The sequence below is a fragment of the Acinonyx jubatus genome, chromosome E1, assembly GCF_027475565.1.
Source record: "Acinonyx jubatus isolate Ajub_Pintada_27869175 chromosome E1, VMU_Ajub_asm_v1.0, whole genome shotgun sequence".
NCBI classification, from domain to species: Eukaryota; Metazoa; Chordata; class Mammalia; order Carnivora; family Felidae; genus Acinonyx; species Acinonyx jubatus.
Window position 1 is genome coordinate 18,621,628 of NC_069397.1, and position 27,117 is coordinate 18,648,744.

Here is a 27,117-nt window from a genome sequence, read left to right on the forward strand (position 1 = left end):
CTAGGGTTTATTTTCAGAACAGAAGAACGACTTCCCATGGTAGTACAGGTAAAGAAAGTTCCTAGCTTTCGATCATCTCTAAAAGAGAAACCACAAGCGTCATCAGAGTTGTAGGCTCTAATAGGGAGAATAATGCCAGAGTTGGTAAAAGTGGAATTAAAATTGACCTTCTTTCTTCAATCCCTCAATCTTTTTCTCCGACTCGACTATTAAACCCACAAAAATGCCAAATCACAACCACACAAAGCTACCCAGCTACCTGTAATATAAATAAATCAATTTACACCCTGCTCTGGCCAGCTTTTTGCTTTTGGCTAAAAGCAAGCTTTACAGAGCCAAGCACAGGATGAAATTGCCTACAAATCTTCACTTCTAAACATCTTATCATAAACAGAAGCTACAGTTATGATGACCATTTCTCCAGGTTGCACTTTATTGCTGACAGCTCTTCCAAGGGGATTTAAAAACAATAAAACCGGTATACTCCAAATGGATGCTTTACCTGATTTTGAAACTGACAATTAACTATATTTAACTCTATTGTAGATATTACTTGTATATTATAATCTATACATTCTATAGTTAAAATGCATTGTTAGGCCAGAACCTGATCAGAATTTTATCACCCGCAAACCTTCATTCTGATGAATCTGATGGCTGGATTCACTCTCCGGTTTTTGGCTTGAGAGGCGATATTTGGCTTCTCAGTCTCTTTCTCATCCCTGTGCTGGCTGGCTGAGAGCCAAGTCCTCTGTACCCATCGGCCACTGCCTCAACCCAGAAGCATGCTCCTGCCGTAATGCTGTCTTGTTGCCCTTGAGGGCAGTACAAACCAGCTGAATCCAACTTTACTTTGTCACAAGTAGGCAGAGGACATCAAGCATCATAAAGTCAAGATTTGCAGACCTAAGATCAAGCTACAGGTCTTCAAGTGTCGCTTTAAATCACGTGAAATTGTGAAAAGATAGCATGGCTGCTAACTGCGAGGCACCCCTGTGGGCACCAAGATAGGAAACCACATCTGAACATAAATGATCTCTTGCCAGTTCTCCGAATGGCACGCTTCTGGCAAATGGGAGAAAGCAGCATCATTCCGATAAAATAGCATCGCTAGAATCCGACCCAACCACATCTTCCCTACCTTCCTTGGGTCACTCAGTCTGAAGCAGTATCATCCTATTATCTCAGTCTCCACAGATAAATGGAAAATTTAAGTCTGTTTCTACTTGACTTATATTCCGCAATCTTCCATTCACCCTGGCGCTGTGATTTTCACATGAAGAGGTAGTAAGCAATCCGGCCTTCTCAGAGAATGCATCTTCCAAAAATGCGATTTTTACTTGATCACATACGTTGGTTGGAGAGCAAATCGTTTAATGTTGTGAAGAATAAGTAATGGTATCTTATCATTTTCAAATTATAAAGCAGACACATTCTGAAGTAAAAAGTCACAACAGGTTTAAAGGTAAGATGCTTCTGTGCTACTTTTTATAAGATAGGTGATTCTCAAGAAGCAACTTGGGCACATTTTCAACTGGCTTTCAAATTTATAACTTCCACCCTTCACAGAGCCAACTGGAAGAACTTTCAAATAATTTCTTGGTGCAAACAAGTCTTCGAGAGCACACGTGGCTAATAAAAGTTTTGCTTATTTCACCTCCTCAAAAGGCCCACGTCACTAGACTTTCCTTTGGCTACTCTAACGAGATAGACTTACTATGAGGCTGTTGGTTCCCCCTAAAAGACTATAGTTTTCTTTTGCTCAATAGTGATTTTCCCTTGTTCTACAGCTTTTCTGTATTATTTTTTAAATTGTATGTACGCACGTTATGTACTCTCTACCCCCAAAGTGGGGTTTGAACTCATGACCCTGAGAGATCAAGAGTCTCCCGCTCCACCGACTGAGCCAGCTGGGCGCCCCAAGCTTTTCTGTGCTTTTAAAGAAAGCATTAATATTCACAGTTCTCCCAGAACACATCAACATAAAAGCTGCTGCGTCCACGAGGCATGAACTGGCACAAGGATGTACCTGTACTATTTATTCATCAGCCTCCTTGCTTCATTTGCTGTGGTGCCTCATCAGTCTCCCGACGGAGACAGACAAAAGCACTGAACCTTCCCACACACAGAAGAAGCATTTGTGAGAGTGGTTTTTTTTTACAAGTCTTTAATTTAAAAAACTCAAAAATATATAATCAAGCATTTTACATAATGCATACATTCTTAATATCTGCAGGTACGATAAATAACAGAAGGCAAAAGCAGATATACTGTATTGCTTCTCTTTGGCAAATCACCAATATCACCCCCTGCAGAAACATACGATACATGTAAAAAAAAAACAAAAAACAAAAAACAAACAAAAAAGCAATACCACGGTCTTAAAATTGTCCCTTAGTATAAACAACAAAATATTTAGCAATAATACAGTAGATGGACTTTTCAAATGGACTAAAATTTATAATACTTTACACCACGGGGTTAAAGTAGAAAGCTGCTTTCCAAAGTTAAGGCCCACAACAATAGTTATGGGGGCGGGGCCACGACAGGACACACACATCGTTTTCCTAGTTATAACCCTGGCTATGTCACATTCAAATTCTACCTCTTGGATAACGTTCCTAAGGAAAACAAAATCGTTTCCCTAGGGGTTTTACTTGTAGGTCGGAGGTCTGACCTCCACCCCCCAACCAAATTTGCATTTTTTAATGAGGAAATTCAGCTTTCTTCAGCCAATATTTACCATCTAACTCAGTGGCCCAGAATTAAAAAAAAAAAAAAAAAATCCTTCCACTTTACAGCTAAGATATACATTGTGGATCTACTGAAGCAATATATACATGTTGGAACTAAAAGTTAAAAAAGCAAAGGGTCCATTCAACACATAGCAGCTTATATCTAAATATATACATGTATGTATATGTTTTCACAGTTAAACTTTAAAAAAAAATTTACATCTGATATGTTTGGAAATACTTCTCCTATAGTCTATAAATAATATTTTAATATGATCAAATGACCAAAATGCACTACAAGAATGTATCAAATTAAATAAATCTTCTAAACCTTGAAAAACAGATACTTGAAGTCAGTCAAGCTTGAGGTTTGTGTCACGTGTGCTCGGTCAGTCCCTAGCACCAGGAAGACAGAGCCCTCTAAATGCGGTAGGAGAGAAACTCCAACACTTTGGAAGGAACTGGCAGCTCCTGGACTTCTTGGGTGGGCATCACTCTCCTGATTGACATACGACATAAATGTTGAAGGCTAGGGACTTGCCTTGGAGTGGCCCAAAAATACACACTTCCATCATGTGTCCTAAACAGAAACAAAAGAAATCATTAGCTCAGTCACACAGGTACATGTATTTAAACATCCTACAACTCCAACAACTATCATTCAAAGCTGTGTATGAGAGTCATAAGCTACACATTAAAACCTAACTTAAAAAAAATTTGATGTTTTTGTTTATTTTTGACAGAGAGAGAGAGAGAGAGAGAGAGAGAGAGAGAGAGAGAGAGAGAATATGAATGCAAGCAGGGTAGGGGCAGAAAGAAAGGGAAACATGGAACCTGAAGCAGGCTCGAACTCACGAACCATGAGATCATGACCTGAGCCGAAGTCAGACACTTAACAGACTGAGCCACCCAGGTGCTCCCATGTCAAACCTAATTAAGAAGACCTAACCAACGATCTCCTCTATGACAAATAACAGTAGTACAAAGAGCCCTTCTGGAAGATTTAATGACAATAAGATACTGGCTGCTTTGACCAAAAGCCACCTTAAATTGCCTCTTAAAGAGAATAGAAAATTCTATTTACCCAGCAGCTAAAACACTGCCATCAGTAGAAAAGGCACAGCAAAGACCATTGCTCAAAGGTGCAACTTGAACTGGATAATCTTCATCAATTCTCCAGAACCTCACCATTCTAGAAAGGAAATAAATTGTACAGTGAGTAACAGGAAATTTAAAGTAAAAGCAACTTCTATAATTCAGATAAAAATGGCACTCTGTTCCAAGTCACAAAATACACACAACATGCACATATCACATCACTGCAGCAAGCAATTACTGTAACTTGTTTTATCAAATATTTTCTAGCCTAAACCAATTGGTAATTTGGACCAACTAACACTTAAGAGACTATAATGCATGGCTACCTCTCCTTCCCGGTATTCAGATCTAAAATGGTCACGACCGGAATCTTTCTCTTTACACTCAATTAATATCTGATCTGTTTTACTCTCTTTCCAAGGCATTAAAAAAAGCCTTTTCACATAGGTAGAGTATGTCTACAAACAGCAGAGACCTGACATTCAAAATCTGAACAAACAGAAAAACAGTGACTGCTGGCCAAAAAAAAAACAAACCCAAAAAACTCTCCCTGTACATTTGCTAATGTTCTGGAAAGATGATAATGAGTCACTTTCTGAATTTCTGAAACTGCTTACTGCTGCATCCTTGCACACTGCATGATAAAAGCATGAGAAAACGGAATGGCTGTATCTAGTTTCTGCTTTGTACCAATCAGCAGTGCATCTCGCTCATGTGCCATCTCATCTTGTAGCCTCAACTGCAGTGGACACAAATGACCATTTTTACCATTTATTCCACTTTGAAAACGTCCTTCTGCTTCAACCTTTACAAGGTATTACTGAAAAAAAATCTCTGTGGGCTCATTAAAAATCTCCCCAGTTTGCTTACACTGGTTAACAAACAAGGCGCACAGGGAAGGCGTGCATTACCTTTAGTGAACCTGGATACGCTTCAGGCCAATATTCTTTTTTTCTTTTTTAATGTTTTATTTATTTATTTTGAGAGAGAGAGAGAGAGAGAGAGAGAGAGAGAGAGAAGGGGGGATGGAGAAAGACAGAGAGAGAGAGACAGACAGAATCCCAAACAGGCTCTATGCTGCCAGCACAGAGCCTGACGTGGGGCTTGATCTCATCAACTGAGAGATCAAGACCTGAGTTCAGGCCAATGTTCTTTAAGACACACAACATCTCCCCAAGTCTTGTTTAGAGAAAGAGACATTAAAACCCACACCGCAGAGAGGATTTTTTTTTCTTTTAAGCTTTGAAAATGTTTTCATTAAGTAGAAAGATAAAAGGAAATCTTTAAAAGACAATAATAAATAGGTCAAATTGTAATTCACACACTTACTTATCATCAGCAAGGCTTGCAACATGCAGTCCATCATGACTAAAAGACACAGATCGTACCCATCGGTCATTTGCTCCTCCAGCAAATATTGGAGTAGGCGGGGGAAACAGGTGCCTGAGGTCAAATACATGTATTCAGTGGAAATGAGGGTCACTTCAAGAAGCAAAACTATCCAGGTACAGAGTACATCTGTCTTTGAATGTTTAAAGTGGTCTCAACGAACACAACTGAGGAGCCTGGGGAGAGCTGATAGATTCATATTAAATGAAAGGAACCTAAAATAATTACTAATCTCCTTTTTACAATGCGGTTTAAATCACTAAGATTAACTCCAACTTCAGTTTCAACTATTTTCCCTGACATGAAACTCTAAATATAATTACCACTTCTACAGAGTCATATGCTGTTACATGACAATAACACGATCTGTATCAAGACAGCCAAATTTATTTTTAGAATTTGTATCTACAGCTTTGCATTATTCAAGGACTTAAATAATACTGCAACTTAAAAATTATGGCAAAATGCAATTTTAGGTTCAACATGTTAGTGACTCCAGTCATTCACATAACTTCTTAAAAGCTATATGGACAGCCAGAGATGAATTACAGACTACAATTGATGCATGCTGCACCCACCCAAATTCCATCAGAATGTCTCCAGTATGTGGATCCCAGATATATACTCGAGTATCATAAGATGCAGTAGCCAGCAATGCTCCATCAGGAGAAAAGTCACAAGCTACAACATCATGGTGATGTCCTTCTAGTTTCCGTATCATGGTATATTTATCCATATTCCAAAGGAAAACCTGCAATAAAAAGGCAAATGTTATAGCTTCCTTCAGACACACAGAGGACAAAATGGCACAACTTAAACTACAACTGCTATGCTTAATTAACATTACATTAAATTAAACATTATAAATTATGAATAATTAAAAGAATATGCTCAGTGTCATAGTCAGATTAAAATCAGTCTTTAAGTTAATTAAAGTAGACATGCAAATTCTATTTCAAATGTTTCTGTTAAATGTTAATTAAAAAATAAGCCTAAACGTAAAAAAGGCAATGCAATTTAACCTTAACCACAAAGTTATACTGAAATCCATTTATTCCAAAAACTAATTAACTAAAATATACAGAAGTAAATAGGGTTAAGTACTACAAACCCCCTTCTTTTTTTTTTCCAGAAACTACCAAATTTTTAAAAAATATACAGACAGAAAATGTAATGTTAACAAATTGTTACTCCATTGGCATCTCCCTTTGAGATAATCACTTGTTTACAATAGGCTTGGGTCACCAACGTGAGCCTAGGAAGAGAAACAGATACTGCAAGCAAAGAGAATTTTCACAGCCAAATGAAATTTCTTTGGCAAACAACAAGGATGTTAAACCACATTATGAAATGAAAAAACTAATTTATGAAAATATTACAATTAACAACATGTCTGTGAATCAAGATTTGCCAATCTTATTTTTCCCAAACCGACCACAATCATTAGACATTTAAACTATAAAACATTTAAATTACTTTAGTACAAGTTTACATATACTTTTCAATTGTATAAGACCAGAACTTAGACTGTGCAGAATAGTTCTGAATAGGATTCGAACGTTTACTTCAGTCTAGTTACATTAAATGCGAGCTTGGAGGTTTAGAACGATCCTAATAAGACAATCTCTCCTCTTGGAGTAAAGCAATCCTTTTTGCTACTTTTTTTTTCTGCACAGACACAATACATTACTTCCAGAGAAAAATAAATACGAATTTTAAGTTGGATCAAAGACTTAAGGTATCTCTAACATCGCAAAGAATTCCAAAAAAATAGCACAGAGAAACCATCTGAACGCCAATGACATTACATTAAATTGGTTTCACATGTCAGACTCCCAATTCCTTGAGACCGGAAGATCAATTTACTTGGAGGAGTCAGTGGGTTTCACTGCAGGGGAAATTACTTTAAAAAAGAAAAAAAGAAAGAAAGAAAAGCAGAAAGTGGACATCGACCAGCACCTGTGTACGTACAGTACACCTTGCAGCCGAATGCAAGGTTACTTCATCCTACGGTAAAGGTCGCCCCCAGCCCGGTAGCCAGAGATGCCACTCTTTCTGCCCAGCTAACACCATTGTGCGCCTGTGTGCGAGTGGTGCCAGCATAACCTCAATCACACCAATATTGCTGCCACCACCTGTGACAGGGAAAGCAAGAAGCATATGGAAAACACACAGCCTAAAATAGCAATGTCAATTATCTAGCTTTGTTCTTCTTATGATTTTTAAAGAACTGAATACTTTTTTTCTAAACTTCCAACATTTGCAACTATCATTTTAACATACTTCTTGGCTAAATAAAATGCATTTATAACCAGCCTCCCACCCCCCATTAACTCAGTGTATTGTGAATATCACACGTATTTGGACTTCAACAATTTTCATAAACATCTGAAGCTAAATAAGATCTCCTGCACTATACTAAGTCAGAGCTGGTAGACAACTAAAAGAGAGTTCATCAATAAGCATAACCCTCTCAAGTCACTTCATACTTAATCTGTCTACAGGTATGCTATGCAAGATAGACCATGTCAATTCATCTATAATTCACTCTAGACATATACGAGTGCTATTTTTATTATTAGATTTTTAAGTTACTTTTTTTCAGTTAAATGTCCAGGACCAGCTGGGACTCAAAACTTTTTAAACGGCAAACTGGACAAAAAAATAGAACAACAGAGAAGAAAATAATTAGCGGGAATGTCTTAACATTTGGACTAGAACTCTTCTATATCACATAAACTTTCCTAGATCTTAGAAAAAAATAAATTTGACATATCCCTTACTTTAAGAATATTATCTCTAACTAAAAGCAATCCAATTTCTCACTCCACAATCAGTAACTATATTTAATTTCCCTCATGCAAATTTTCCCCATCATGAAATAAAACATTTAAGATATTCATGACACCGAGCAGACTTAATAGGTTACTTAGATTTAAAGTGATTATGCACACATTATAATCCAATTCACAATGAATGTCCAAGAACTTTGATACATACTGCTTTACTGGCTCCCACTGAACACAGCATAGACGAGTCAGGAGAGAATGCACAGCTATACACCCAGTTCTGATGGCCCCTCAATACTTTCATCATGTTTCCTGAACAAAAAGAAATACTGGTGTTAACCCCAGAGTTCACTTCCAAAGAGTAGCATTTCAAAAATGGCAGAATCACAGAATCGCAAGCTTCTACAGTGGCAGTGATTTATCTGTAACAGGGGTTGGACACTACACCAGTTGCCTGTCTTTGTCAAGTTCTACTGGAACACAATCATGCCCATTTGTTTATGTTGTACTACAACAGCAGACGGAACTACAGCAGAGATGGCATGGTCCACAAGCCCAAGATATTTACCATCTGGCCCTTTAGGAAAAAGTCTCCTGACCCTTCATCTATGAAGATAGAATTCTTTTAGTCTAAGCCCCTTATTCTACAAATGAAAGAACTGCAACATTTCAAGACTGAGACTTGAGAAACACCTTCAAAATACCTTTCATCCTTCTTCCTTTTGGATAACTACATTCCACTCCAAAGCCCCTGTGCATTATACCTAAAGCACACAACTATGTCTATGTAGATTTTAACTCTTAATTTTACAAATACCTACTGAATGCCTACTGTATGTCAGCCACTGAGGATAGAGCTGTGAATAAGACAAAGTCCCTACTCTCTTGAGCTTACGGTTAGTTTACTGAGTCTATGTTCTTAAAACATATGCACACACTGAAAACGTATTGAGAAAGCAAGCAGTATTTAATATGCAAAACAAAATAAAAATTTAATTACTGTTACAACTGTTGAGAAATCTCTTCATCTCTCAACAGCTGAGCAGTCAGCAAATGATGAAATGCAGAGGAGGTCCGTCATGGTTTGGTTAACATTAGCATATGATTTTTATCAGGCAATGGTTATTACCCATCAGCCGGAACGAGTCTCCAAACCTGAGGGTTTTGTTTCCTACTACATTTAAGTTGCAACACCTCTGAGCAAGACCTTGACCTCCAGCTTGAGGTTGGTAGAGCCCTAAAACATATTATTTAAGTATAAGGTGTTAGCCAAAACTGTAGTCTCTTTCATTAGCAGCTAAAAAGGGGGAAGAAATGCTCATCTCTGGTCCTCTCGAATAAGATAGAACTCTCCAACTCTGTAAGCACTGCAACTGACAAAGTTTCAGAAAAACCTGAGTAGTTAACACTAACATACCTTTTATTATATTGGAGAGCAAGTCTTTTACTTTTGATAATTTGTTACTTAACCTATCCAACTTACTATTATGCTTATTAGCATTTAGGTATTACAGATTCCAGTGTATAAATCATATTTTAATCTATATTTGATTTGATTACTAAATTATGTGTAACTTCAAAATCTACTTAAATTTTTGCTAAGCAAATGAAGGAAGTTAATAACCTTCCCTAATATGAAAGAAATAAACCAACACAGACCAGTTCATACAAAATCCTAAAACTGACCCAGATTTTGTCCTCAAATCGTTGATACAGATCTGTGTGGTTAGTTTCTGAATAATATGTTGTTCAGAGTAACTGCTGGCTCCTATTCTGGATTACATTTATGGTTTTGCTTGATCTACACAGAGAAAGGGACCAAATGATTAGAGAAAAGGAAACTTTGATCATATGCCACTTTGAAAGTCAAATGCCCTAGATGATCGCCACCTCTCAAGAAACTCATTATGTTTCACAGGCTGGAAAAAAGACATACCATCATCTTTCAGGTCCCACACTCTCAGAGTTTTGTCTCTTGAAGCTGATACAAGGATCAAGCTCCCATCTGGAGCAAAAGTTAAATCTCTGACCACTTCAGTATGATCTACCAAGTTAAGGAGGAGTTTTCCTAAATGCAATGGAAAAGGGGAAAAAGACAATGTTAGTAATTTTATCAGCTTCTATTTTTTTAAAATAGGGCTCTTCACCATTAAAAAAAAAATCTAAAGTAGAAATCCTTGGCACCTCCTTAGTTTATCAAGTGTAAGGTGACTTATTAGCACTTTTACTATCACCTTTAAAGAGTCTCTATTTTTATACTGTTTTAAAATGGATTATTTCCAGGAAAGCAAAGCCTAAAATTTTTAGGGAAGTTTAAAGGGAATTCCTGAAGTGTAAACAAGTTAATTTACTATCAGGAAAGCTTAATTATCATTTTTAATCTTTGTATAGTATGATTTTAAATATAAAGTCAAAATTTCCCTTTTCTTTTCCTTGGCTTTGGATTACTAACAGAATGTCAAGCTCCCCAGAAGATAAATGTTATCAAATAACCATCTAAATTTTCAAAGATAATCAGTGAAAAAATGTACTTGAAAGAGTTTTGTTTTCTATGAAAATCTATGTGCTTTCCTTAAGTTTTTTTTTTCAAGAATCCAATCAAATTTACTGACTCATTATCCTCACTCAATATTGGTATCACTTGCTGTGTTCTACCATATCGTTTTAATGCTCATTTAAAAAAACCTTCAAATTTTTGAGTACATACTATCAGTCAGAAACTGTGTTAGTCAGTTAACAATACGTTCACTTTTAATTGCCCAAAGAATTTAACTTCTCAACCTATCTAGTTAAACTTCAGATAAAATGTCACTAAAACCTTCCAAAGGTTAGACAATGATTGTTGAAACCAGATTTGCCTTGAAAGCCTCCAAGCTATCACTGAAAAAGTACATAAGAAAACACCCTGCTATTTGAGTCATAAACTAAATTACTAGTTTATAAATGATAATTAACTAAATGTTCTTTAGACATGCCCTTTTCTGCTGTAATATTCTCTGAAGAGTGATCAAGCAGTGAGAACTCTATTTTCTTAAATTAAAACCATGAGCTGAAGATGATATTCGGGCCAATTATAAAGACACACTCATAGCATCAATACTTGCTTTTCAGTAAGTTAAAATCCTCAAATCACATCTTCTAGTGCCTAGGGATGCCCTGCATCATAAAACAATCAGGTTTGCTTTTAAAACTATGGCTCTGTACCTGTATATACATCCCATATTTTGATACGCCCATTGTTTAATCCTGTGGCAAGGAGTAGCTGATCTTGTCCAAATCTGAATCGATGCCATTCTATATTGACACAACGACTCTGTTTTTCTGGAACTGAAGATCCAAAAGCAAGACTCCAGACTATGTCACCACAGTCTATAATATGTTCACGAGGCTTATTTTTCTGAGCACCATCACTGTTTTGTCTTGACAATCTCAAACTGCTTGAATTGGTGATATTCTTGGTGCCATGCAAGAGACTGAGGGGAAAAAAAGGTCAGACTGAAATCTAGTTATTATTTACTCTGAACTTCTATAGATACTAAATAATGATAAATGTTTGCTAAAATAACTTCAGCATTATTTGTCACTGTGACACTGAATAACAATAGACTCCTATAGATGAGAAGGGGGAAAGCTGCTATTAGTCACAAGGGTGTGACCAAATAAAATCAGATCAAAAGAAATTCTCAGTTGCTAAAAAAGACTAAATTCAACAATAATCAATTTATAATTTATTTGTTTCAAAATTTTCCTCAAAACCACTATGTCTATTAGGACTCCTTTAGCTAACCTAAAACGAGTATAAACAAGCAAAACACAAAACAAAAACCTGATAGTTATAAAACTGACACCAGAAAATTACCTTAAAAATAACCCATAATAATCAGTAGTTTCCCATACTTTCTGGACCTAAAGCAATATGTAACTATGACACTAATGAATATAACTACGAAGGTCAAGTAGACACAAAAAGCAGGGAGAGATTAAATTTAGTATATGATACATCTTAGAAAAACTTTTAACAAAAATACTGAAACTCAAATAAATCCAAGCAGAGGAATTTTAAGTACATAAGAAGTAATTACATGATCAATTACATGTACCACTGTTATCTAATAAAATGTTGTGAAATCCAAAAAGTGTCACATAGCAAAGGTCACCTGCCCTAGCACAACACAAGGTATACACTACCAAGGAACCATGATTCTGCTTTTTAATACACATATTCTACACTGTATAAGGTCAGATAATTCTTCCTACAAATTTTCCAATACATATATTCAGCTTATGATTAAGACACATTTATAATAGTCTACCAAGGAAAAACTTACGTTATCAATATCTTTTTATTACTCCACACACAGAAAATAGTAAATCCTACCAAGAGATACAAAATACAAAAAAGGAAAGAGTCTTACAAGTTCTTAAGGCACTGGGACCACGGAACAAGCTTTACTGTACGATGTCCTTGTGACCAAGCAAAGTATGAACCATCTGGAGCAAAAGCAACAGTCCAATTTTCACGACCACATTTCTTGTCAAAAGGAGCCGCTGGAGCTAAAAGTTCACCTATAGTACGTGATCTCACTAAAAGAAAAAAACATATATATAGGATGTCACATATAACCAACAATGGAGACTGCCTCCATATTAATTTGAGACTCTCCACTCCGTTGAGCTTCTATGCAGACAAGGTATAAGGAGCTCTGCTTTCTACCATCTGAAGGGAGACCCTTGGTGTGAAGACCCGTTAATGATAACAACTACCTTCAAGTTTTGATAAAATGATTTTCCAACATTTCCTCACCCAAAAGCTTTTTTAGAAAGCTTCAATAAAAAAACTGGTCAAGTGATAATAATGTAATATATCAGAGCTAACAATTACTAAGTCCTGACTTTTGCATTGCCTTAGGTTTTCAGCAAATTGCTAACGTTTAAAATACAACAGACTAGGGGTGCCTGGGTGGCTCAGTTGGTTGAGCATCTGACTCTTGATTTCGGCTCAGGTCGTGGGATTGAGTCCCACATTGGGCTCTACACTGAGCATGGAGCCTGCTTAGGATTCTGTTCTCTGTCTCTGTCTCCCTCTGTCCCTCTCCACTGCTATTGGGCGTGCTCCTCTCTAAAATAACAAATAAAAATAAAAATAAAATGCAACAGACTAAACACACCTACCCAAAAGTTTGTAGCTTTCAAAAATCACAAACCACTATACAATACAGTATTACATCATTACTCAAAGGAAAGCTCTATTAAATGGTCTATTTAAATGTGAATATTTTTTTTTTCAGGACCACATCACAAAAATCACACAAAAAAACCTCCAGAACTAGAAGGGACTTAAAGGTTTAGTATAACCTCCCAACTAGTGCTTTAAAATGCTTTACATTCGTGGGGTGACTGGGTGGCTCAGTCGGTTGGACGTACGACTTCAGCTCATGTGATGATCTCACAGTTCATCAGTTTGGGCCTCATATTGGGCTCTGCGAGGAAAGCTCAGAGCCTGGAGCCTGCTTTAGATTCTGTGCCCCTCTCTCTCCCTCCTCCCCAACTTGTGCTTGCCAGAAAGAAAGAAAGAAAGAAAGAAAGAAAGAAAAGAAAGAAAGAAAGAAAGAAAGAAAGAAAGAAAGAAAGAAAGAAAAGAAAGAAAGAAAGAAAGAAAGAAAGAAAGAAAGAAAGAAAGAAAGAAAGAAAGAAAGAAAGAAAATGCATTACATTTGTGATTCTCAAATAGTGGTCCTCAAGCATATTACTAGTGGTCACAAACTGACCCCAAATTGGAAATAATTCTTTTGGTTTTCAAGGACAAATTTCATATATTTTAAGTTTAGTTAAGAGTACTTCAATTTAGCATTCATAACAAAAACTGGCATATTACCAGAGTACACAGAGAATTTTTGTTCTGTATTTAACAAGAAGCATGATCAACAAGCTCTTCCTGTTCATGTGTGCACGCAAATTTGGCCAGAATTTCCTCAATTTGAGGAAAAGAATCTTTATCAGTGTATCACGAATGCTCTCTTGGATTGGGCTTGATTTCAAATTTTGCTACTCTCCCTTTTTAGGTATAAATTATTACCAGTTTTGTTTCCCTATTTTGTGATTGGTTGTCTGGTCAACACAGTGTATTTATGTTTTTGGTTTAAACTTCCCAGCAACTAAACTACATTATATCCTTATAAAGGGGTGCCTGGGCGGCCCAGTAAGGCGAGTGTCTAACTCTTGATTTCAGCTCAGGTCATGATCTCACAGTTTGTGGGATGGAGCAATAGCACAGAGCCTGCTTGGGATTCCCTCTCTTCCTCTCAAAATAAATACACTTAGAAAGCAAAACAAAAAAAAAACCCTACTTCTACTTATTGCTAGAGCAGACTTACACATACAACCCCCTCAAATGTATTCATTCAGGTGTCACTTCACGTCTCAATGCGTGCTCTGCCAATCGCCAGTGGAGCACCCGGTATATGACAGGTGACCAGTAAATATTTATTGAATGAATATGAAAGCATATGTAGAAGTTACCATTCTTACTGATTTCAATGTTTCCTTGCCCAAGTCTCTGATACATTTACCCACGAACTATGGTTTAAAAAGTAAAACTGAGACCAAATTTTCTAAGATATTCATAAATATGAACGCCTAAAAAGGCTTATTCTATTTTTGTGCAGCCGACATTACCAAAAATTTCCTTTTTAATAACTCAAAAACCTTCCTCTTTGCTACTCATCCACTCAGTCCTGACTGTGACCTAAGAGAGTAAGTTTAATCCTCTCTCACATGATAGTCATATATTGAAGACAGCCATGACATCAGCAACTAAATCTTTTCACCAGGCTAAACTCCACAGGCCTTTCAATCATTCCTTAGATTACATGGTTTCAAGTCCATTTCCCACCTTCACCTTCATCACTTTTCTGGATAAACTGCAGTTAGTTATGGTCCTCATAAAAGTGGCACCCAGAACTAAACACTATACTTTAGGTGTGGTTGAATCAAAGCAGCAGAACCCCAATCTACCCCTGCCTCAATTGTATCAATACAGCATAAGGTGACATTAATTTCACAGGCAGTTATATGACTTTCTTAATACAAAATCCACAAACCAGTGACCCTCATATGCCTGCACAATGATTTTTCTTTTCTCTTTTCTTTTCTTTCTTCTTCTTTTTTTTTTTTTGAAACATACAAGTGATTTTTGAAAGGGCTTGCTGCTGTTTATATTCCTCCAAGCCCACAGTCATACTTGGACATCTCACCACAGTAGTTCATTGTGCCTGGCCCCTGAATTTGCAACTGCTGCCTAAATCCTTTTTTATAACTTAGGTTTCTGTTTAATCATACCTATCTTTAAAAAAAATCCATAAATTTTAGGAGGAAAAATGAAAGTTCACAAATAAGGGAAGAAAATTTTATTTACTTTTTTTATTTAAAAAATTTTTTTCTCTATTTTTGAGAGAGAGACAGAGTGCAAGCAGGGGAGGCGCAGAGAGAGAGAAGGAGACACAGAATCCAAAGCAGGCTCCAGGCTCTGAGCTGTCAGCACAGAACCCAATATGGGGCCAGAACGCGTGAACTGCGAGATCATGACCGACTAAGCCACACAAGTGCCCCAAGAAACAAGTTTTAAAATTCAACTGGGGAAAAAAAAATTCAACCAAAAAATCCAAACATTATCGTAAAGAGAAAGTCCCTGGCTAAATTCGATGAGTATACTCGTGTTAACTCAAACAATAGAGGACTGGCCCTTGCATTCAACTTCAAAAACATCTGGTTAATTAGACTATACCTCACCACTCCTTTGGCAAGCATAAGCAAGACTAACTTTCCCACAAAAGACTCATTTCTTTTTGTCTATATTTTAAGATCACTCTATTTTTCTTTTACTTTGCTGACAATCACAAAACTCCTCTTGTATAAAGGCTGGAAATTAACAACTAAAAAACTGGTTCAAATAACAAAGACCATGAAATGATAAATGAATTTATTCTTAAATATTCAGAAATTCAAGAAATGGGGTCACTATTTTTCTTTAAGTTTATTTATTTAGAGAGCTTGTGAATATGTGCATGCGCGCAAGCAAGAGACAGAGAGGGGGAGAATGAGGATCCCAAGCAGGCTGTGCACTGTCTGGAGAAGCCCAATGCGGGGATTCAATCCCACCAATCCTGAGATCATGACCTGAGCCGAAATCCAGAATCAGATGCTCAACCGACTGAGCTACCCAGGCGCCCCTGGGGTCACTATTTTAAAACTGCCAAATAAATAGCTGCCATAATGTCACGAGTATTATATGAATAATTACCTTGGTGTCTCCTTGCTTGTTAACAGGCATATTAAATGATCTTTGCATCAAATGATTCAAGCACTGGTTTAAATATTATCAAGTAGTACAAGGTTGTAATGAAGTGCTTTAAAAAATGTTTTTAGGTTAAATCTTTATTATCTGCATCTGGTTAATGTTAGTATCCTAAGAAATCCATGATTTAATGACTTTATATAAGGGAAAAGCTGCCTGTCCCGGGAATTCAGCCATAAAATACAAGACTACATTATCTGTACAGTAGTAGTAACACACTGAGTCACTGCTGAACCAAGCGAACCAGATTTAGCTCCTTTTTCACATTCCTCCCTGCAATTTCAAAACCAGAAAGGGAGGATCTGTGGTAGTGCCTTGTGAAAGAGGGCAGTAGCTCCAGGCACTCGCTCCCTGTCACATCGCACTTCTTTAATCACTCAAGGAATCTTGCCTCTTCTTTCAGTACTTGAGAAACCAAAGAGCTATAATTAATACCCAAGAAAAAAGGGGAAAAGTTAAGTCCTTACTGATGGATACAGAGCTACATAGAGATAGGAGTGTTTAACTGTATCCAAACGGTACTTCAAAAGAAAGAAACAAAGAAACAAAAACTGGGTTTTTAAAAAAAGCTTAAGAAAAGGCCAAAGTTCTTTTAGATATTTGGCACTTAGCTAGTAATATTATATTATATCCGGGAAATAACACTGGGACCTAACTAAATATGCAAAAATTTTAAGTGAAAAGGCTGCTTAGTGGATGGTTCTTCTACCTTATGCATGTATGCTCAGAAGCTCTATCCATCCCTTAGGAGAGGACTGGAAAGTTTTCAATATAGTTCATCAAGATCAAGTAAAACACAGATAAATGAAAGATAAATCTGTGATATTATGGGGGGGTGCAGCCCACTGGACTAAGAATAAGAACTTCTGAGTTCTCTGTTCCACTTCAGGACCTACTTAATAGACTTAAAGCACAGTTAAAATAAAAATGGGGCATGGATTTTGTTTCCTCTGTATATCTAAAATAGTTATTAAAACCAGAGTTAAAGTCCCCTCCTAACCTGCCATTCGACCTTATCTCTAAGAGAACAAAAGTCCAGAATTCTAAGATAGCAGTCTCTAGATGTAAAAATTCAACCCACACACAGGACAGAGGGGCCTTTTGGCTATTTCAGCTTCTCCCTTTCTCTAGAAATACCTCCTCCATCCATTTTAAGGCATCCATTTAGCCGAAGAACGGAGAAATGCAAAGGCTCTCTGCTAAGTAGCCACCTCCAACTTTCATCTACTTTATTTTTTATAATTTTTTTACTTATTTTTTTTTGAGTAATCTACAGACCCAACATGGGGGCTCCAACTCATGACCCCAAGATCAAGTCACATGCTCCACCCACTGAGCCAGCCAGGCGCCCCACTAATTCTCACTTCATTAACACTGTAAGTTCAGTTCGGTTTTTTTTTTTTTTTTAAATAAAAACTGGACATATTTAAGGCGTATAACGTGACCTGGTAAGTGCAGTGTTTACTAGGCATATCAATCAATGCACAGCACCAACTCCCCCCGTTAGTTGTTCCAGTTACTTTACCCCAAGAGAGAATTTAAACGTGAGGTGCTCTGAACCGAGCCGCCACACAACCTTCGGTGTCTACTGCGCAGACTTCAGTGCGGCAGGGCTGGTCTCCAGCCCCGTTTTGAGACAGCCTTTGCAGGCTGCTCTTTCATCCAACAGCTTTTCCTCGCTCACTCCACCCAACCATTCAGCTCCTCCCGGCTCCTCGGTGTAGGAAAGATAATTGAGTCTCCTCCCCTGAACCCGCCGCCTTTCTTAACGCCAGGCCATTTTTTTTTTTTTTTTAAACACTGCTTTTTCCAGGCTGATAGCACCTCTTCGGTCGCATTTCTCCTTTAAGAGTGGTTGATACACATGAGGACCCCTCCCCTTCCATTACAGCTCAGAACACACAAGTTTACTTTTCCCGTCGTAAATTTCGAGTCCCCGAGACTCGCCCAGCACTCGCCTATCCTATCCACTCGACGCCCCAGTCGTCCAGCCTAGAGACAGGTTGATGGCAGTGCGGAGACCTCCTTAGAGGAAACTGGGTCCCCAGGGGTGGGTGCCGCCCCCGGCCACACGGTCACTAGGGCCCTCGGCGCCCAGGTTTCCCTGGACCCTAAGTTCTGCCCACTGCCTCCCGCCGAGCCATCAACGCTGACCCCATTTACCCCTCGGCGACACCCACCAGCGGGGCCGCTTCCTTCCTCTTCGCTCCAGGGCTTGGCCCCGGCTCACCCGACTTCCCTCAGACTCCGAGACTGTTCCTCCTCTAGGGACTCCCTGCCTGTCCACAACCCCCGCGGGCTCACCAGCACCCCTCACCCCCCCGCCCCGTCCCATTCCTCACCGATCTCTTTCTCGTTGACCCTCGGGGGAAAGCTGGCCATCTATGGGGCACCGTCTGATTCCGGGGGCGCGATGCGGACGCAACGACAGAGAAGGGATCCGCGAACGTTGAGGGGCGTGACGCGGGATCGGTCCCTCCCGGACCGGGGGACGGAGGGGAGGGGCGGGGGCGGTGGCGGCAGCCTCTGCCGACTGCCCCGCGAAAGCTCCGGAAGGCTTCGGACCAAACTACGGAGTCAAACACAGACAATAGACCCCGCTCCCTGCCTCAAGCCTACGGACCAAGACACTTCCTCCGACGCCGCCAACTGCAAACCAGACACTGGAGACAAAATGGCGGGCGGCGCGGGAGATAGCAGGGCGGCGCGGGCGGGGTCTCGTGGCGTCGCCACCCGAGGTCCCGCCCCCCGACGCTCGGGACGTGACGGCCTGGTCTCGGCGCCCCGCCCTGTTTCTGTGAGGAGCCACCAGCCAGGACAGGAAGAGGGGAGAGGCTGAGGCGGAGCAGGGGCTGCATCCCCAGCCTAGGCGAGGCTGGATTGCTGAGGAGGAATTGTGCGTCCGGCTGGGTCTCGTTCCATCCCCACCCCCAGCCCCGGGACCGGAGCATTGTCTGTGTATCTAAGTTGAAGTACCTTGGAAAAGGCAAGCGGAGAAGTTTATCATACACGTTAGCCCGCCGCTTAAAGACGGCATGGAATTGGGGCGCCTGGCTGGCTCAGACCATGTGACTGGATCTCAGGGCCGATCTCAGGGCTGTGAGTTCAAGCCCCACGTCGGTGTGGACCCTATTAAAAAAAAAAAGTGGAATTTACACTGACTGAACCGAAAAGAACAAAAAAGACGTTTAAGGTTTTAACCCGCTTCGGCCACCTCCCCAGTCCCCACGTGCTTGATGCCAAAAAAAAAAAAAAAGACGAGAATGAACATCATCGCTGCGCCCCAGCCTTGCTGGGGCCGTCGTCCCGACGTGGGCAGCGGGTGTTTGCCCGGGCCGAGGTCCCACCCCGCCCCGGGGCCTCCCTGCGCTGCCTTTGTGTTGGCGGGTCAGGCACCCCCGCGGCTTCGCCGGGCGGGTGGTCGGCGCGGTCCCGGCCTCAGCGGAGACAGACCCCGCCCTGTCAGCTCACCCCGAGGTCTGGGCCTTCTGGAGGCTGCTAGCTATTCACACAGCAGGGCTGATGAAAGTGTCGGTCTGCCAGAGCCACGTTGGTTCCCGATCACAAATGACACAACCGCATTGTACTGGGTCCTTCTCTGGACTCTCTCAACCTCGTTCCAACGGACGACATCTAAACCTGGGAATTTCAAATATGTGGCAGATACTGATGGGAGAGAGGAGCTGCCTTAGTCAAACTCTTTTGAGAAATGTCAAATGACAACAAAAGGCAAGACTACTTTTTCTTTGCGTGACAATTCTTCTAACAGTGAAATGTTGAATAGCAGGTAAAAGAAAGCCCCCCCCCCCCCACACTTTTCGGTTAACCTGCTTATGGACGGCTTACCCTGTGCCAGGCACGGGGGTGGGGGGGTGGGGGGCTCGTTGTTGAGTATTTAGAGTAGGACAAAAGAAAAAAATTATTTAAAAAAATTTTTTTAATGTTTATTTCTTTTTGAGAGAGAGAGAGAGAGAGTGCAAGTCGGGGAAGGGCAGAGAGAGAGAGGGAAATACAGAATCCAAAGCAGGCTCCAGGTTCTGAGCTGTCAACACAGAGCCCGTTGTGGGGCTTGGACCCATGAACTGTGAGATCATGACCTGAGCTGAAGTCAGATGCTCAACCCACTGAGCGTCCCAGGTGCCCCCAATGTAATTATACCTCTTAAGGGTGTGATTTTTCTACGGTATTTGCTTATGCTGACAGGGGGGTACATGAGTATAAAAGATGGGGAGCAATAATTATTATGTTCTTTTGTTCAAAGAGAATAAATATAACCATGCAGATGTAAATAATTAGAATTTAGGAGTAGATTACACTATAACATTTTGTGTCTTGCCTTTTTTTCTTTCCTATTCTAAATTATTTTCCTATATTGATAAACACACACACACACACACACACACACACACACACACACACAAAACTTTGTACCACATCATTGTAGGTAAGCATAACTTCATTTGGAGTGGACTTTTCCCCTTCCTCCCCCAGAATACATACTATTTAATAGCATGGAAAGGTGGGCTTCTTCCATAATTAACTTTTCATTACTCATATGGACATTGTAGGTGTATTTCCCTCGATGTCATGAATATGTCCAGTTCACAATTGTGGACTGTTTTTAGAGACTACGTACTCATCCCAGGTTAGAGTAATTCAAATGGCTGCAGCTATGTATCTACACTGGTCTCCAAAGTTACAGACAAACTTCTTAAATCAGCTTTAAATTGGGGAGGATTCCTACAGGATCTTATTTCAGAACCTGTATCTTGGTGAGAGTAGAAGTATCCCCTTCCTACAACTAAAAGGAAGCAGTATTTACTTAGAGCAACAACCAAACATGACTAAGAGTTAAAAACAAACAAAAAACCCCCAAAAAACAGGGGCCCCTGGGTGGCCTAGTTGGTTAAGCTTCCAACTCTTGATTTCAGCTCAGGTCGTGATCTCATGGTTCATGGGTTTGAGACGTGCGGCAGGCTTTGCATTGACAGCTCAGAATCTGTCTGGGGTTCTCTCTCTCCCTCTCTCTCTGCCTCCCTCCCCAACTCCCAGCTCTCATGTGCCTGCTGTCTCGCTCAAAATAAATAAATAAACTTAAAAAAAAAAAAAAAACACCAAGAACTGATAAATTGTACAACAGGGGTTTGAAGCTTACCACCACCACCAGGAAAGGAAAAAAACAAAAAACCAACATCAAAATGCCAAATATCTTATTGTTCCCTAGTGTGGTTAAATGTCAGAGATGAAAAAGATTACCATAGTTTTTTGACTCTGTAATGGTCATGACCAAAAAAAAAAAAAGTTAATAGCAGTTTGGAAAGCCTGCATTGTTGAAAGCAATAGGAGAGTTGCTCATTTGCTTGTTTGTTTTTGCTTTTTGGGCCTCTCAACTATTACTCCAGGCTAAGCCTGAGAATTCATCCAAGTTTATTCGGTGCTTGGGTGCTAGGTAAGGAGTTCCAAATCATGGGATTTGTGGAGTTGAATCTGGGATTCTAGACGGAGAATGTGGAATTTGCTCCGGATTTAGCTAGACAAGCATAATTTATACACATCAACATGTGCATCAATAAGCAGAATAGTAATAGATACATCTAAAAATGTGAAGCATGCTGGGAAAATGATCGGAGCCAGAGGAAAATCCTGCAGGCAACTGCTTTTGGCCGTGGTAGTCTTGCTGGGGACAAAACGTCTAATAGCATTCCCAGTTTTACCTTATCTTAAGTTTTCACTCTTCCTTCTGATTTCCCAGTGTGGTATGAGCAGAATGTTAGCAGCGAGTTTTCAAAGATGTATAATTTGATCTTAGTTTACAACTATACCCAGAATGGCTCCAAAGTGTGGGAAATGGTACAGCCATATAGATGTTTCCACATCTGTGAGCCAGAATGCTCCTGGCAGCTTATAGGAAACTATTGTATTATATCCAAAAGAGTAAGCAGGAGGCCCCTTCTCTGGTGTTCTGTAGAGTTCCCTACTCTTGTTGCTGAGCCAGCCCAGCTCCATCTACTACTTTCTCTTCTTACCCCCAAACTCCGGGCACTTACACGCAGGCTGTGTCCTTTAGCTCAGTCCTCGACCTTCAGGGGAAATCTGTGTAAAATGGAATATTCCATGCCATGATGGAGATTTTCCTCCTATCAATCATTTTTCTTTTCCTCTGATAGAACTTTGCATTTTTATTTTTCTAAGTGTTTCTGCCTGTGACCATTCCAGACATTAGGAGGGGAAGAAAAGTACCCTTCACCAACTGCACAAAATGCAAGGATTTCTCTTCCTTGTCCCCCTCTCTATTCTTTTGTTTCTTGTTGGGGAAATTCTTCCTGAGTCCTCCTATTTCCAGTTGCCTGGCTTTGGGGACAGCCAGATTTTTAGTCTGCTGTTTCTCCCGTCCGGTGGAGGGCAATGACATCAGTTGGAATTTGAGACTTTTTCCATGGACCCCAGAGAGTCCTGTGGAGAGCTCCCAGGCTGTCTCCACTGGAGCCTCTGGCCCCTGTCTGACGGTCTTGCCCTTGTGTGATGGATTTGAATGCAGGATCTTCCTACGGATGCCTTGACTTGCTGGTTAACAGGTCAGGGCTTTTTTAGGTCAAGGAACTTCTGGCTGATCTTCAACACACTGCCACGTCCCTGATTTTATTCTCTTCCACGTTGTTTTACTTTCCGAATTTGTTTTTTCCTTTCTGTGAAATGAAAACTCTTGATATAATGGAAGTGTTTCATTTTCTTGACTTGGATTTATAGGCTTCTTAGGGCCATGACCTTTCTATATCTTAGAAATATTTTTAGGACTTGGCACATGGTTGATATTCAGTAAATGTTTGTTGAACGGAATGAAATTGTATCTTTCATCTACCTTCCTCATAGGGTGTTGGAGATTAATTTAGAAAGCAGGTGTTCCTGTGAATGTCTTTAGAAAAATGAAGGGAAATCCAATTAGAAAGTTTGCTAGTAGGAAAGTTCAAAGGTTGAGGTAATTTTAGATGGAAACCAATAAAAAAACCTATTGTGTGAATTTGCTTATTAGTTTTACATGAGATAATAAGTGTAATGAAGAGATTGTCCCCAGTACGTAGTTAGGAATCTTTAAGACTGAGCATTTATTTTTTGTTTGTTTCGTTTTTGTTTTTTAAATATTTATTTATTTATTTTGAGAGAGAGAGAGAGAAAGAGTACACACACATGCGAGCAGGGGAGATGCAGAGAAACAGGGGGAGAGTCTCAAGCAGGCTCTGTGCTGTCAGTGCAGAGCCCAAAGTGGGACTCGACCCCACAAACTGAGCAATTATGACCTCAGCTGAAATCAAGAGTCAGACGATTAACTGACCTGAGCCACCCAGCTGCCCAAAGACTAAGCATTTAAACAAATTTTCAGAGGCACAGGATCATTTTCAGACTCCCAGCTTCGAGGTGTATTGGTGATGAAACCGATGTCCAATTGTACAAATGACTCTCACATTCGGACAACTAGGTGGTGGGAAAATGGGGATGAGACCTAGTTCTGCCCATAAGAACCCAGCTCTTTTTCCAGGCGCCTCGGTGACTCCGTTGGTTGAGTGGAGTCCGACTCCTGATTTCAGCTCAGGTCATGATCTCAGGGTTGTGAGATCAATCCTGGAGTTGGGCTCTGCGTTGAGTGTGGAACCTGCTTGGGATTCTCTCTCTCCCTCTCCCTCTGCCCCTCCCCTGCTCTCGAGCACTCTCTCTCTTTCTCTCAAAAAATAAAAATAAGTAAACTTTAAAAAATCTAAAAGAGCCCAGCACTGTTTCTCTTGCACTGTAGCTCTTTTAGCAGGGTGTAGTTATTGGTATACATTCCATCTCCCCCAAAAGTTAATGGAAGACAGAAGTCATATCTTTTTTTTCATCTTGCTCTTTATAGAAGATAAAAGGTATAACACCTGGCAAATGTGGCTCCCAAATGGTAGGTGCTCCGTGAACTCCCTTCAAATTAAATTCTTACCTGGTGAAATGTGATTCTTCTTGGCCGCATGTTCATTCTTTATGTATCTTTATTTATCGTTAAATATTTGTTTATTGCCTGGTATGTACTGAATACCATGCTAATATTTAAATGAGAGTTAAAATGAAGATCTCCATTTAGCTTTGAGTCTATATTAAAATGTTACTGTGAGGTGTTAAATATCTCAGAAAGGAAAGGAAGTGAATTCTCAGCTGGTCTATTTCCTTTTTATAGGTTCATTTGCATTTCATAGAATTTTAGTGCTAAAGGGAACTTAAGGTTACTTAAGATCATGTTGTCAGGAAGTGACAAAGGACTAGAATGAATGTCGTTGTCTCCCTCAAAATCCAATATTTTTTCTGTGACAAAGAATTCCTTTCTTTCTTTTGCATTTTGGTGGGTTTTCTTGTTTGTTTTGTTTTTTGAGAGACAGTGCGGGGAGGGGGAGAGGGAAAGAGAGAATCTTAAGTAGGCTCCACACCCAACTAGGAATGCAACACAGGGCTTGAACTCACGACCTTGAGATCAAGACCTCAGCGGATATCAAGAGTCAGAAGCTTAGTGCTCGCTTCAGCAGCACACACACTTCTCTACAGAGAAGATAGCAAAAAAAAAAAAAAAAAAAAAAAAAGAGTCAGAAGCTTAAGCATTGAGCCACCCAGGCATCTCTCTCTCTTGCATTTTTGGAATAACATAAGCATTAGTTGCACTTATGAGTGTTAATAAAACGGAGATCCACATTTCTTCTGCATTAGATGTCAAAATGCCTGAAGGAGGGGTATGGAGTGAATAGAAAAGGAACACAGAGCAATGGATTCTTAGCCAAAAGAACTCAAAATGCTGTAATTATGTCCTGCAAATTAGAGGATATTACAGCCACAAGGATCCTTAGAACCCGCTTAAGCAAGCCCTGTTAGTTTCCAGGTGAAGATGCTGAGGCCCAGAGAGGTTAAAGAGACTTCATCAAAGTCATACAGTAAGGTGCTACCAGAGGTAGTACTAGAATCCTGATATCCTAATTCCCAATCCACAAGGCCAGTATTTCCTAAATTTCAGTCATTTGCAAACTACATTTCAACGTGTCTGAATCCACCTACCATCTGTATTAGTACTTAATATTTTTGTCAAATTATTCTTTATAATTAAAATTTTTCTTGGGGAGCCTGAGTGGCTCAGTCGTTAAGCAACTGACTTCCACTCAGATCATGATCTTGCGGTTCATGGGTTGGAGCCCCGCATCAGGGTCTGTGCTGACAGCTCAGGGCCTGGAGCCTGCTTTGGATTCTGTGTCTCCCTTTCTCTCTATCTGTCCATCCCCTGCTCATGCTCTGTCTTTCTCTCTCTCTCTCTCTCTCTCTCTCTCAAAAATAAATAACAAAACATTGAACAAATTTTTTAAAATTCTAATATGAACTATATTTTTATACTCCAATTTGTTTTAAAAAGAAAATTTGTTTGTTGCCTAAACTTATAGTAATCTGGATATCAAAGATCAATCTTTTCTTGAGGTAAAATTAAATATGCCTCATGGAGTTGTTCCTATGGAAATTGGATGGCCAAAGGAAGATTTGAGGATTGAGAACCAAAAACTAATTCAAATGCTTAATTATTCTAAGTGACACTATCACAAGATCCAAATAAATATGGAAGAGGGAGGAAAAGCTTTAATTAAATTGAAAAAAAAAAAAAAAGATGAACAGACAGGTCAGAGATTTTGGATGGCTACAATGCGTCTTTCCTTCCCATGGTATGACCTCCTCCCTAGGAGGCATTGCATTTGGAATATTAATACTTGTTGGTCTGATATTCTGTCTGTATGTCATTTGTAGAAGTCATTGCATATGCCAGAAAAATAAGAAAATTTTGCTAGCCCAGATGTTCCAAATACCCTCCCTTTATTTGGGACCTCTGGATCGACCTCTGAACCTGTCCTGACTGCCATACTTGTGACATCGTCCCCTTTCAGCAGGAAGCAGTAAAGATCGGTCATTGTCCCGATTCCTAATGGCAATTAGGAGTCACGTGTTCAAAGAGGGGAATATGATAAGAAAAGATGGGATTCAATAGGCAAAGAGGGAAAGGTTAGGACCTGAGATCTCTGGGGGGAAAAACACACACACGTATTTTGGAACAATGCTGGGAGCCTCTGACCACAGCAAACCCCCTTGGGCGTAAGATTCCTCTTAAGAAACAAATGTCTGTGCCTTGTGCCCAAAATAACCTATAAATGAAAATGGAATCAACTTAGAAGAGGAGGGAGTGTGAGAATTGAGATGATTCATTTTCAGAAACACCAAATAAAAGCTATGCTGTCTCATTAAAATAGGTTTACAACCTATTGGAAATATGTACCCCCCCACCCCCACACACACCATGGAGTCCCAAACCCTTAGACACTTCACTTCCTGGTTCTTCTTCCCCTCTCTGTTTCGTGGGCTTATTTTTCCTAGGCTTTGCAATGAGCATGTGCCAAAGAACTGAAGTCTCTGTGTCACCTCAAGGAAGGTACATTTGTACCATTCAGACTACTTTGGGTCCTTACATGGGTGTAGGTGACTTCTGGGTAAGGCTGTAACTTCTGTAGTACTCAGCCAATGAGGAATCAGGGGAGGGACCTGCACGTCAGGAGATACATTGTCTGCTGTAACTGCCCTGAGTGTGCCTGTCCATCAGACACCTGCTCTTGCAAGAACATTGATTAAAGCCTCACTTCACTGGGAGGGAAAAAAAGAAAGAAATTTTATTTGCCATTATCATAAATGGAAAACCAGTATTGTTTGCTATAAT

The 27,117-nt window shown here is 39.8% G+C and overlaps 1 protein-coding gene across 3 annotated transcripts; it reads right to left on the minus strand.

Moving 5' to 3' along the window:
• Positions 1 to 2,147: 2,147 nt before the first annotated feature.
• WSB1 (WD repeat and SOCS box containing 1) lies at positions 2,148 to 19,416 on the minus strand. Of its 3 annotated transcripts, none has more exons than XM_053211469.1 (9): positions 19,341 to 19,416; positions 12,427 to 12,595; positions 11,216 to 11,484; positions 9,948 to 10,079; positions 8,223 to 8,323; positions 5,801 to 5,973; positions 5,163 to 5,276; positions 3,820 to 3,927; positions 2,148 to 3,315 (listed from the first exon to the last, which is right to left on the minus strand). In XM_053211469.1, exons 1-9 carry the CDS (start codon positions 19,399 to 19,401, stop codon positions 3,156 to 3,158), a joined length of 1,287 nt encoding a protein of 428 aa, XP_053067444.1. In that variant the 5' UTR covers positions 19,402 to 19,416; the 3' UTR covers positions 2,148 to 3,155. The 3 variants fall into 3 exon arrangements, with proteins under 3 accessions (XP_053067444.1, XP_026890266.1, XP_026890267.1); XM_027034465.2 differs by lacking the exon at positions 19,341 to 19,416 and adding an exon at positions 18,707 to 19,024; XM_027034466.2 differs by lacking the exons at positions 2,148 to 3,315; positions 3,820 to 3,927; positions 5,163 to 5,276; positions 5,801 to 5,973; positions 19,341 to 19,416 and adding exons at positions 6,338 to 7,357; positions 18,707 to 19,024.
• Positions 19,417 to 27,117: the final 7,701 nt, after the last annotated feature.

Coding starts and splice junctions, on each gene's coding strand:
- WSB1 (XM_053211469.1), bottom strand. CDS start 19,401: ATGCCGTCTTTAAGCGGCGGGCTAACGTGTATGATAAACTTCTCCGCT. Junction 10,080..11,215: donor AATATGGGATGTATATACAG/GTACAGAGCCAT, acceptor CATTGCATTTAG/GAAAACTCCTCCTTAACTTG. Junction 5,974..8,222: donor CAGTGGGAGCCAGTAAAGCA/GTATGTATCAAA, acceptor TTTTTATTGCAG/GTTTTCCTTTGGAATATGGA.